The sequence below is a fragment of the Zootoca vivipara genome, chromosome 4 (assembly GCF_963506605.1).
Source record: "Zootoca vivipara chromosome 4, rZooViv1.1, whole genome shotgun sequence".
Classification (NCBI taxonomy): Eukaryota; Metazoa; Chordata; class Lepidosauria; order Squamata; family Lacertidae; genus Zootoca; species Zootoca vivipara.
Genome location: NC_083279.1, coordinates 69,683,749 through 69,696,266, shown reverse-complemented (window position 1 = coordinate 69,696,266; position 12,518 = coordinate 69,683,749). Strand labels below are relative to the sequence as shown.

At 42.1% G+C, this 12,518-nt stretch overlaps 1 protein-coding gene across 1 annotated transcript in view; it reads right to left on the bottom strand.

The window, feature by feature from the left end:
- IMPG2 (interphotoreceptor matrix proteoglycan 2) overlaps positions 1–12,518 on the bottom strand; it is a 56,445-nt gene that overhangs the window by 3,965 nt on the left and 39,962 nt on the right. Inside the window, exons 9-15 of the mRNA XM_035115465.2 lie at positions 10,377–10,435; positions 6,639–6,656; positions 6,056–6,300; positions 4,810–4,874; positions 1,800–2,127; positions 1,048–1,545; positions 212–1,014 (exon numbers count right to left, since the gene is read on the bottom strand). Of these exons, the coding sequence (XP_034971356.2) occupies positions 212–1,014; positions 1,048–1,545; positions 1,800–2,127; positions 4,810–4,874; positions 6,056–6,300; positions 6,639–6,656; positions 10,377–10,435 (2,016 nt within the window). The remainder of the gene's footprint in view (positions 1–211; positions 1,015–1,047; positions 1,546–1,799; positions 2,128–4,809; positions 4,875–6,055; positions 6,301–6,638; positions 6,657–10,376; positions 10,436–12,518) is intronic.

The following is a 12,518-nucleotide window of genomic DNA, read 5'->3' as shown; positions in this document are numbered from 1 at the left end:
CAAATCTGAATAGAAGTATTTGAATGTGAACTATCACAGCAGATCAAGGTGCAATTTAGTCACTGTAGTAAACAAAAATCTAATTTCATGTGACTGGCTTGTAATCATTTGTGCAAAAGGTGTTTCGAACCACCCTGTGCCTCTGGGTTGCTGCTCACATGCTAAAAGTGCCCTGGCAAAAAAAACCCCTCAGTTCGAGACTATATCTTACCAGCTCTAAGAATCTCTGTTCCAGGGCTTTATATTCAGGGGAATTTTTATTAAACAAGTCCTCTGAAAACATCATGTTGGTAACTCGAAGACTAAAGAATACCACTAACGCGCGTGCAGGGACAGTAACATTGCTGAGGTTTTCATGAGTTGCCCCAGCTACACCGGCCATCTCTGTGGAATGGGCACTTGTAGAAAGCTCCACATGACTTTCAGTCATATGTCTTCCTTGGTCCTGTTCTGTAACTTCCAGATCTTTTGCGATCAAATCTTTTTCCAATTCTGCTAGGATAACTGTGGATTGAACTTCAGTTGGCTGTGTGGTGGGCTTGTCAGAGAGGGCATGGACAGAAGACTCTGTAAGAGTCAGAGTTGAGGAAGAGCTTACTTCACTGTCAAGACTGCTAGGAGGAGTATTAGTGATTAGGATTGTACCAAACTCTCCAGTGAAGTCACTGGGACCAGTTGTCATGTCTTTTAAATAAGGTACCAAGGTTGCAATTTCAAAATCAGTTGATGCTATTGAACTTGTGACTTCAGCTGCAGGCTGATGGGTAGAACTTTCAGCAGAAGGAGTAACAACAGGCTTCAGAGCAATTGATCCAGAGGCCTCTTGAGCTGTTGTCTCAGGGATCTGCTGTTCTACTATAAAATTATCCAACACTGGGCTTTCCCCAGAAGGTTTTGCTGTTAAAATTATTTCTGGTTTATCTAGTGCACTCCATGGAGTGAAGCTATCAGGTGGTGTTATTGTAATGGTTATAGGTGGATAGTCTGTTGGTGACAGTTCTGTTATGATTTGGTCTTGAATTCCAGTTATTTCAGAAATGATCTCACTATCCTCACTGGAATCTTCCAGTTGTATTATGTTATAAGTTTCAGTCAATGTTGCCATAACACTTTCTACTGTAGGGCCTTCTATTTCAAGAGGTGACAGAGATATAACTTCATCTGGTAGGTCTTTAGATGTGTAGTCCTTTAAGGAAGGCAATATATAATCTGTTTCCTTGTAGTCATATACACCCGATCCCTCTGTCTCCAATGTAGGTCTATACCAAGGCCATATGCTTGTTTGTGGTTCTTGTCCTGAACCAGAAGCATAGTCATCTACGTGGTCTTCTATATATACAGTGGGTTGCAGAGTTTCCTTTTCTACAAAAATTGTTGGTAATGGTTCTTTAGTGCTAGGCTCTATGGCTAATACAGAGGCCACTGGTGATAGAGGAGCAAGAGGAGTCACAGAATCACTTGTGGGTGGGATGTCACTTGGCACAATGTGAGGGGCAGGACTTGAAGGCAAAAGGAGCTCTTCCAACTCTTTAGAATCCTCAAGCCCTACAAATAAACACATGCAAAGTTAAGTAGTTCTTATAAATTTAGCTTATTGGATTTTATTTACTCAAATTCTCTCCCCCACCCCACCCTGGCAGATTATTACTATATTCTTTCTCCAGTAAATGCCATCATCTCTTCAGGGTACAGTGACTCTTGCATAACAGGGAGGGGGCCCTAGAAAGGAAGTAACTCCCCAAGCTTTCTAAGATCAGACATGTAACTCTGCTGCTACCAAGCAAGACAAAATAACATACCATCTTCTAATGAAGACAAATCAGAAATGCTTTCTAAGTCCACAAGTGTGTCAATCTCTAATGCTGTTGGTGTGACAGGATGCAATTTCTGCTTTTCATCCACAAAGAGCAGATCGTCTGGGGGAATGGTGATATCAGATTTTGAGAGGAAAGTATCTTTTGGTGTTGAACTGAAGTTGCTCAGAAATCCATCTGGTCTTAACCAGATTTCATTGCCATTGAACTGCTCGATATCAAAGATGAAACCTGGCTTGGTAAAATCAAGTGGCAAGATGTTGCTTACAGTTGACTCATCCGCAGAGGGCCATTCAGATACCACAACACGATCCTAAAATTCAGATCCATAATGGTTATAAGCCATTATGATTGCCCATATTACCTTACAAATCACAGTGCATAAACCCCAAGGCTTAGCCCCTCATTCCACCACATCAATAAGCTCACACCAAGACCATAAGTGACCTGTGAAGTCTACCACACAATAATGTCAAAATTACTGATCAGAAGTTGTATCTAACATTAGTCTTACTCAGAGTAGACTCATTGAAATTAACGGACACGACTAACTTATATCCATTTATATGGGTCTCGTCTATGCATGTAGCCACCATCTATAAATTCGTATTGTCCCATCTGAAGAACCAGGTGTGGTGGGTGGGGATTCTCTGTACCACTTTGCAGGCAACTGATTAGATGCACACTATGTCTAATTACCATTCTGTTCCTTTATATTCATCCATCTCCATGTAGCCATTAGTTGAATGCCATTGAGCATTGTTGATGCAGTACTAGAAGGAGAAAGGACTAGATTCTCTGGCCATCAAGCTTGGGAGCAGAATACACTTCTGATCAGGGACGGAGGAAGGGGGGCGGTGGGGACGGTCCGCCCCGGGTGTCATCACTGAGGGGGGTGACATTTGGTGTGCTGCAACCCCCCGCAACTCCTAAGCCTACCCCGAGCTTTCAGGGGAAGGAGGGGAGCTGCGCCGCTTTGCTGGTGGCCTTCCCCCCTTCGTTTTGACAGCTCAGGGGAGGCTTGGGAGTTGCGGGCAGGCGGCGCGCCATTGCCTCCCACTCCCGGACTGCTTCCTGGTGGGGGGGGAGCCTCCCCCGAGCTGTCAAAAGGGAGAGGGAAAGGAGGAAGGCTGCTGCCAAAGCGGCATAGCTCCCCCCCCCAGGAAGCAGCCCGCCATGGGCAGCTCGCTCCGCCTCTGCTTCTGATCCGCATGTAGTTAAATCAATCTCCCATTTTCAACAACCTGTGCTGTCTTAGTGGCAGAGATGTTACAAAGTAATCAGACCAAGCTCTAACACAGGCTTCCCCAAACTTTGGCCCTCCAGATGTTTTGGACTACAATTCCCATCATCCCTGACCACTGGTTCCGTTAGCTAGAGATCATGGGAGTTGTAGGCCAAAACATCTGGAGGGCCGCAGTTTGGGGATGCCTGCTCTAACAGCTCTTTTTTGTAAAGTGCTCTCCAGAAGCAACCACAGTGAGCAGAGAAATTACAGGAAGTTGCTTAACCCTTTCCCTACCCACAACTGCTCCAGCTCAAATTGCTCATTTTCCATGATTAGAAAAAGTGTATAGATGCATGTTTACCTTCCATCATGCACCTGGAGCTCTGTGGGGTGGGAAAGCAGCTGGGGAATTCAGAGAATAAAATAGCCAGTGGGGGGAAGGTTCAGCACATGTACACACTCCTCTACTCAGAACTTCCCAATCACATCACTGCTCTTCATAGAAAAAGCTGTGAGGCTTCACTGTAGAACAGTGGTCCTCAACCTTGGGCCTCCAGATGTTTTTTGGCCTACAACTCCCATGATCCCTAGCTAGCAGGACCAGTGGTCAGGGATGATGGGAATTGTAGTCTCAAAACATCTGGAGGCCCAAGGTTGAGGACCACTGCTGTAGAAGACAGAAGATTATCTGTCTTAATGCCTGACTTCTACCCTTCTCCCAATCTTCACTGGCTGTCATATGAGTAACTAACATTTTAAAGGATTTTTGAAAATATGAGCAAAACTGTGAAAAGATAATACTGTGCAACCTAGAGAAATGTACACAAGTAGCAAAATAAACCCAAAGACTGGGAGCAATTACTTTTCAATAGAAACATTTGGAGCATTTGCATATGTCTGCCAGGAATTACACTTCATCACTTACTTAAATACAGAGAGATGTTCCCGTGGCATCTAATATTATTCAACAATTCTCAGAATGGTACACTACATTAAGAAATGCAATATGATGTTGGCAAGTTTGAATTTTTAAGCACAAGCTATTTGAAGAATCTACAAAATACGATAGAAATACCACTCTGCAAAAGCAAATTATATTCCAAAGCTTCCTGCCAGCAAGACAGCATATTCAGTCTAATATTGTACCTGTTTCATGGATCTATCCAAAATAATTTTAATGAGTAAGAAAGGACTAAACCCTGTATGAAGTACTTATTGTTACATGAAGGATTTAAGAATATTTTGATCCCTCCAAGGAAAATATTTGAGTTTTACCTTATTGTACTTGAATTATTCAGTTAACTTCATAAGTGGCTAAAGGGCAAAGAACTGCTAGAACAAAAATGGCTTAGTGGAAATGGCTGAGCCTCTTGGCTTTCTGAAGAGAGATTGTGCTTCCTTTGACCTTCCCCAGTTATTTTGCTGCTGCACCACACTGAGCTTAGCCATAGTTTGGGCCAGCATATCAACCAAATTCTTGCTCATGCTTTAACTGTTTACAAACAAACCACAAGCTGTAATCAAGGTTCGCCCTATGGTGTATGTCATGTGGTTTTTAAAGAAGAGTTAAACCATGAACTCAGGTTTAAACTAACTGCTAGGCCAAACTACAGAGTAGCTCAGCACAGGCTGCAGCAAAGTGACTGGGGATGAGCAAAGGGGATGTGGTCTCCTCTTCGGCAGCCAGCATGCTTGTATGTTTGCACGAAGCCAAGGTTTGGCTTAGCATGATGTTTGAACCAGGCCAATACAAGAAAATGAACTTACATCATCAATGGGCCTAGCAGTAATTCGAGTCGGGTCTTCTGTTACAGAAGAGAACACTTCCTTTACTGTGAAGACAAGTAATAAGGAAGACAGTCATGTATCTTATATAGAGTTCTAAATTGCTTGTGATCTTAAGTGCACTGATTTCATTTCCTATCTCATTGAAGAAACACGCATGCTTCTAAGCAACAATACTGCCAGTAAGAGTTTGAAGAATGGCAAATGTACACAACTCAACTTGCTCTCTGGGGCAAGTGCACAATTTAACTCGAAGGGTACTCCATGTACATTTTGTACTGTCTAAATCGATGACATGAAATAGTCACAACATTTATTGCCCAGTATGACTTTTCTTTTTCTTTATTGCCCAGTATGACTTTTCTTTTTCCTCTGGCAAAGCATTAGGTTATTTTCAGAACAAAGATTCTGAATATTTCCTAAGACTTATGTGTAGGAACACACACACACCTGTTCAGTCCTATGGGGGCCAGAAATGCTAGAGTAATGCTCGAGTTGTGGCTGGAAGCCCCTGTCACAGTAGTGGCTAAGAGCAAACAGAATAGATACATCCATTGGCATGAAGAGACTGAAGGAAGCAGCCACAGGATGCAAATTAGCTTGTTTCCCAGGATCCACTGCAGTTTCAAATTATACTAGAACACATGTTTGGTTCATTTGTATCTAGCACTAGGATGAGTACAAACTAGAAGTGATGCTAAATGTGTATTTGCATCTAAAGTGCATTTATATGAGTGTGTCAACCGAGAGGTCAATCAACTGAGAGGACTGATGATGTTTGCATTTTTAAAAACCTGGAAATGGAAAGAAACATCTGGTGTCATATACAGATTGGTTCTAAGGGCAGTGGCTGCAGAGAAAGGGCTAAGCAACACGTGTTAGGTTCCTCTGCAGTGCTGTAGAAGATACTTTGATGAATCACTTTGCTTGTATCCTGAATTAATTTCCCTTGCTCAGTTTTTTTTTTTTTTACTCTGTAGCCCACTTCTCAGCCATCAATCCTCATAATCTATGGACTACATATAATGGGGACGAGGCAAGGACTACTTGGCCATAAATTCAAATACATGAGGCTTTTAGAAGTTTGCTCTAGAGAGACAAAATACTGGCTTTGGTTTAAGAGCTTGAAGAGGAAACCCATAACAAGTCACAATCTATTAAAATCCTGGGTGTAGATGTTGGACATTTTTAAAGTGGACAGAAATGACATTTATTATTTAATACACACCATTAATGAGCTGGAGAGAGTCAGGATCCAAGTTCAAGGAGGCATTCTCAAGTAACGCATTCTTATGAAGGATTTCAGCAATATAATTTCTGAAGTCACTGACTGTGTAAACAACGGTGGGATTATCTTCCATCTCTAGAAAGGCGTTGTCTTCCACTTTGTTGGACTGGAGGTTAATCAGGTCCCAGGTGGCATTGCTGATGGCTTCCCCATCAAAAACCACAGTGTATAGAACCTCCACACCACTAAATGTTTAAGAAAGGAGCTGTTAGAGAGAAGGATGAATGGTATTCCTGTCCTGTTCTTTCAAAGATTCCATACCCGTCACAAATTATATTTCATTCTGATCTTTCTCCCCATATCTGATAATGGCTAAATACTTGGGAACTGGACTTTCACAGGCTAAGTGGATTTATTCACATGAACAAACATAAAGAACCTTGAAATGCATTGATCTCAACAGCTTTCAAACAATATCCTGCTGCTATAGTTTGGCTCCATCTTTTCACTGGAAAGGGAGGCTACTACATATAAGGCAGGAAATTAGCTATCACACAAGTAAGCATTTGAAGGTTTTGTGTACCTTTCATCCTGAGAAGATCTAAAAGTGAGGGGAGAAGGGAAGGCAAGAAGTTAAAATGGAGGAGGGAAAAAAAGTTTCATATGTAAGCATTACCATTCAGTGCTCCTCCCTAGCCCCTGATAAGCTAAAGAACATATATGTTCATGGTTCATCATTATTCTACTTCCATACTGCAGCAAACTTGAATTAAAATACATCTCAGTTCATTTTTATCGGTTTATATGAAGTCAGAATTATGCCCTTGCCTACAGTATGTTTTGGTATACAGAACATTTTGAATTTAGACTGCGTACAGTACACTCAGTGCAGCCCAGTGGTGTTTGGATATCTCCCAAACTAACAAGCTGATTGTGGAGAAGGCACAACATCATACAAATGTGAATTATTATTACTACATTCCCTCCTTTACCAGAAGATTCCAGGCCACATCACAGCAGTGTAAAATAAAACATTAAAAACCGTTTAAAACAGTTTACAATCACAACCAGTCCTAAAAACAATGTAACACAGTATCAAAGGCCAGAGTAATCGATCATGAGAATGATTCGTTCTGCTGTAGACAGAATTTATGTCATCCACTAACATTGTTATAATTTTTAAAAGGAGGAGAGAGAAATAAAACAAAGGACTTGTATGATTTAAATCACATGACTTTCCTTAAAGAATTCTAGGAACTATTGGTTGTTAAGGGTGTAGTGTAGCTCTGAGAGGGGTTCTGTTCCCAGAATTCTTTGAGGAAAGCCATGTGCTTTAAACACATGATGTGCATGCAACCACTTAAGTGGATTTAGGTCCACGTAATGCTGTGCTTGATAGTGGCCAGCGGAGGATTGTGTAAATAATTAAAATAAAAAAATTCCTTCAGTAGCACCTTAAAGACCAACTAAGTTTTTATTTTGGTATGAGCTTTCGTGTGCATGCACACTTCTTCAGATACAGTGAAATGGAAGTTTCCAGGCACTTATGTAGAGAAGGGGTGGGGAGGGGTGGGGATGGGGAGGGGGGATCACTCAGAAGGGTGGTGGAAATGGGTGATTGACTGACTGATAGCTGTTGATGACCGCAAACGACTGCAAATGGTTTTGCATGAAAAAGCAAGGGTTGAGATGGCTGAAGATCGCTTATCATGTATAATGAGATAAGAACCCGATATCTCTGTTCAAACCAGGTCCCTCCATGGTTTTGAGCTTGGTGATAAGTTGCAATTCAGCAACTTCTCTTTCCAGTCTATTTCTGAAATTCTTTTGTAGTAAGACAGCTACTTTGAGATCTTGTATAGAATGTCCTGGGAGATTGAAGTGTTCTCCTACTGGTTTTTCTGTCTTCTGGTTCCTGATGTCAGATTTATGTCCATTTATCCTTTGGCGTAGGGTTTGGCCTGTTTGTCCAATATAGAGAGCTGAAGGGCACTGTTGGCATTTGATGGCATACACAATGTTAGAGGATGAGCAATTAAATAGTCCTGAGATGGTATGTTGGATGTTGTTGGGGCCAGTAATGGTGTTGTCTGGGTGTATGTGGCAGCAAAGTTGGCATCTGGGTTTATTGCAGGCTCTGGTACCAGTGTCCATGTTAAGTCTGGTGGTTGTATTATTGTGGGTGAGGAGTTGTTTAAGATTGGGTGGCTGTCTGTAGGCAATGAAAGGTCTTCCTCCCAGAGCTTGAGAAAGGGAGCGGTCATTGTCCAGGAGAGGCTGTAGATCTCTGATGATGCGTTGTACTGTTTTAGCTTGGGAGCTGTATGTGATGACTAGTGGTGTTCTGTTATTTTCTTTTTTGGGTCTGTCTTGCAGCAGGTTCTCTCTAGGTATCTGTCTGGCTCTGTTGATCTGTTGTTTAACTTCATCAGGTGGATATTTTAGTTCTAAAAAGGTTTGCTGTAGATCTCTTAGGTGAGATTCTCTGTCTGTAGAGTTGGAACAGATGCGGTTGTAACGTAAGGCCTGGCTGTATACGATGGATTGTTTGGTATGTTTGGGATGGTAGCTAGAAGCATGTAGATATGTTTGTCGGTCAGTTGGTTTTCTGTATAAGGTGGTGTCTATACGTCCATCCTGTATTTTTATAGTAGTGTCCAAAAAATGTATTTCTTGCATAGATTGGTTCATTGTTAGGTTGATGGTGGGGTGAAAGTCGTTGAATGTCTGGTGGAAGGTTTCCAGGGTCTGTTGTCCATGTGTCCAGATAATAAAAATATCGTCAATGTATCGCAGGTACAGGAGAGGTTTGAGTGGGTAGGAGTTAAGGAAACGTTGTTCTAAATCTGCCATGAAGATGTTGGCATACTGTGGGGCCATGCGGGTGCCCATGGCTGTGCCGCTGATCTGGAGGAACAGGTCATCACCAAATTTGAAGTGGTTGTGGGTAAGGACAAAGTGGCAGAGTTTGGTAGCAAAGTCCGCTGTGGTTTTATCTGAAATGGTGTTCCTTATGGCTTGTAAACCATCATTGTGTGGGATGTTGGTATATAGAGATTCCACATCCATAGTGGCTAGTATAGTATTATTAGGAAGATTGTTCAAATATTGTATTTTCCTCAGAAAATCTGTGGTGTCACGTACGTAGCTGGGAGCACTGATAGCATATGGTTTCAGAACAGAGTCCATATAGCCGGAAACACCCACTGTAATGGTGCCAATACCTGAGATGATGGGGCGTCCTGGGTTTCCTGGTTTGTGTATTTTGGGTAGAAGATAGAAAGTTCCTGGCCGAGGTTCCGCTGGTGTGTTTGTGAGGATCTGTTCTTGGATGTGTAGGGGTAGCTCCTTAATAATCTTGTTCAGTTCTTTTTTGTATGCTTGTGTGGGGTCTGAGTCCAATTTCATGTAAAAGGCAGTATTGGAAAGTTGTCTGTGGGCCTCTTGGATGTAATCAGTTTTGTTCATGATGACGACAGCTCCACCCTTGTCTGCCTCTTTAATTATAATGTCTGGGTTGTTCCTGAGATTTTCTATGGCTCTCCTTTCAGCATGGTTTAGATTTTGTTGTAAGCGATGGTGTTTTCTGGTCACATCCGTTTGGATTCTGTGGCGGAAGCATTCGATGTACAGATCTAGTGTGGTATTGCGTCCATCAGGAGGGGTCCATGTGGAGTCCCTTTTTGTGTAACTTCTTTTCGGTGGTGGTTGGTGGTCAATGTTCTGTTCATTGATGCGTTTGGAGGGTGATGGTTGTTCCCCAGTAAGTTGAGAGGTGTTGTGTTGTGGGGATGTAGTTTGTTCTACTTTGTCTTGTTCTTGTGTGTGATGAAAATACTCCTTCAGGCGTAAACGGCGGAAAAATGCTTCCAGGTCCCCGCAGAACTGAATCATGAGTTGGGATTTGGCAGGGCAGAATGATAGTCCCCGTGAAAGGACGGATTCCTCAGCTGGGCTTTTTTTTATTATTATTATTTTTATTTTACTTCGATCCAGACCAACACGGCTACCTACCTGTAACCAGAACTGTAAATAATTAGAATTACTGTTCTGAAATCTGTAGCAGTCTGAAGAAAGGCAACATTTCCCTCGTATAAGAATTGTGGTTTTTTTGAAATGCCATAAATGGGGCATCACTTTTCTACATGTTGGAAAATGTAACATATGAAGACACCCTCAGTCTAACAAAGGAAACTAAACTAACTCACAACACAAAACTAATGAGTAAGTCGGCAGGGGCAGTATAAATGTGAAGTTTTGTACCAGCAACTTTGGCAACATTAATATAAGAAAAATATTTTTATATGACAGGATATCATACCTGAACTCAGTTACATGGATATTCTTGTATCCAGGCAGTCCTTCATATGCATTTTGAATCTATTTGAAAGACAAGAGACAAAGATTATAGATCCTTTCCACGGCCCAAACCCTTTGTTGTTCCATCTAAATACAGTATTCACTTATTGTTCATTGTAGTGCAGGTTCTGGAGGCCAAGACTCTAGGAATAGTTACCCATGAAAGATAAAACATTTTCCCTTTAGCAGTGTGTTTTCCTTTATGTGAGGGCTGGAGTATACATCTCTCCCCCTTTTTTCTTTTTTCTTTTAAGCAGCAAATGACTATAACCTTTGCAATAAAGGATAATGTATAAACTGTGTAACAAGATATCATATCAAGCTATCAGTTAGTCTTCAATACGCTAAAAATACTGGGATGTATTCAATGTAGTGCAACCAAACAATTCCCCCCTCTCCTCCGTCCATGAGCCCCCAAAATGTGTTCCAGGGACTCCCCAACTCTCCAGAGCAGATTTAGAGGGGGTACAGAATGTCCATTGGGGTGCACAGGGGGAGGAGAGGGGGAAATTCCCTTGCACTAATCCTTGTTCTAGTGCAAAAAATGCAGTTTAATACTACCCAATGCTACATAATGCTACCCAATGCTACATGTACATAGTGTTGTAAGTTTGCAGAGGGCGGGTTGGCTGATTCCCTTCTAATTGCTGAATCCAACAATAATTTAATTGCTGGGGTAGCCAGACTGGTTTCTTGGTAATAGCCTAAGTATGGGTCGTCAAAGCAACAAAGGAAGTGTCTTCGTGCCAGGGGAAAAATACTCTGTCAAGTGTGAGTTGGAATGACAAAAGGCGAAGCTGAGGTGTGTGAGCTAGAAGCAGGCTGGGCAGCTGAGAGGCAGAGCCATACCTGATTCCCTCTGAGATCCAAGGTCATGGCTACGGGAGAAGCGAAACCTTCTTGGGGTGTTAATGCTGTGAGCCTCTTCATCGTAGGCTCGGGTTGTATATATGTGTAAATAAACAATATCTCAGAAGACACCACAGTCTCCGCCGCCCCTCATTCTGAGGAAACCGAACCCTGGATACCCTGCTCCACTAGATTTGAGAGGTGTGCAACAATATAATACAGTTTAGAAAAAAAGGCAGGTGTACTTAAATAGAATGTAGGTTATGCACAGCTATGAATCCTAAAAGCAAAATCTGCTAAGGTTTAGAAACGAAAAGCAAAGGAATTGTAGAAAAGTACCCCACACCTCTAAGAACAAGGAAAAGGCTGCTCCATGTGCATTCACGATAAAGCAGAAAAGCAATTTGACCCTTCATCTCAACAGAATAATTCCTTTTCCTTTTTTAAAAACCTGCTTTTGAAACACACTTTGCCCAGAATCAAAGCTATCCAAAGTGCTGCAAAATAGGAAGGGTGTCTTTGTCCAAGCACAGAAAGAACTAGGCAAAGGATGAAAGGGCCATTCAGATGCCAAGTGGCCTTTGTCCGATCAGACATTTCTTTCGTTTATAGTATGGCACCGTTACTTGGCCACATATGTAGGAAAATTAAGACGTCTCTCCTAATCTGGCCATGCATAACAGTTGCAGTGGTTCTCTTTGGCTGTGGGATAGAATTTATCTATTCCCCATATGATATAGTATCTGTCAGAAGATGAGTCCCAGTATATTGAATTCAAAAAGGGTTGCCAAGGCATGATCCAGGTGAGTTGGGGGGGGGTACTGTAATTGTTACTGTTATTTCACAGATCTCACAATAACAGCTGGGCCAAGGTGGTTAGAGAGGCAACGGTGATCAAAAGCACGTAATGCTATTGGCAACTTAAGGCAAGCCCAAGCTAAAGAGACATTTGGAAGGTGGCCAGTCGTGCATGTGAGCGCCTTAAATTGATCCCATCACCCAGGCCAACTTGCTTTTATAAGGAGGGAAAGATCAAAACCGATCATTCATGTCGCTTATAATATAAACAGATGTTAGGTTATGAGAAAGGGCAACAATTGTGAGATGAGGAAGGTTTAGTTACAGTAATAATATGAGGTCACAAAGAACACACCAGCATCTGTGAGCTCAGATCCTGTGAGAGCAGGGGATGTCAGGAAGATTTCCAGATTCCAGAAGTTTGTTTTCCTCCAGTGCCAACCTCTCAGCAAGGATG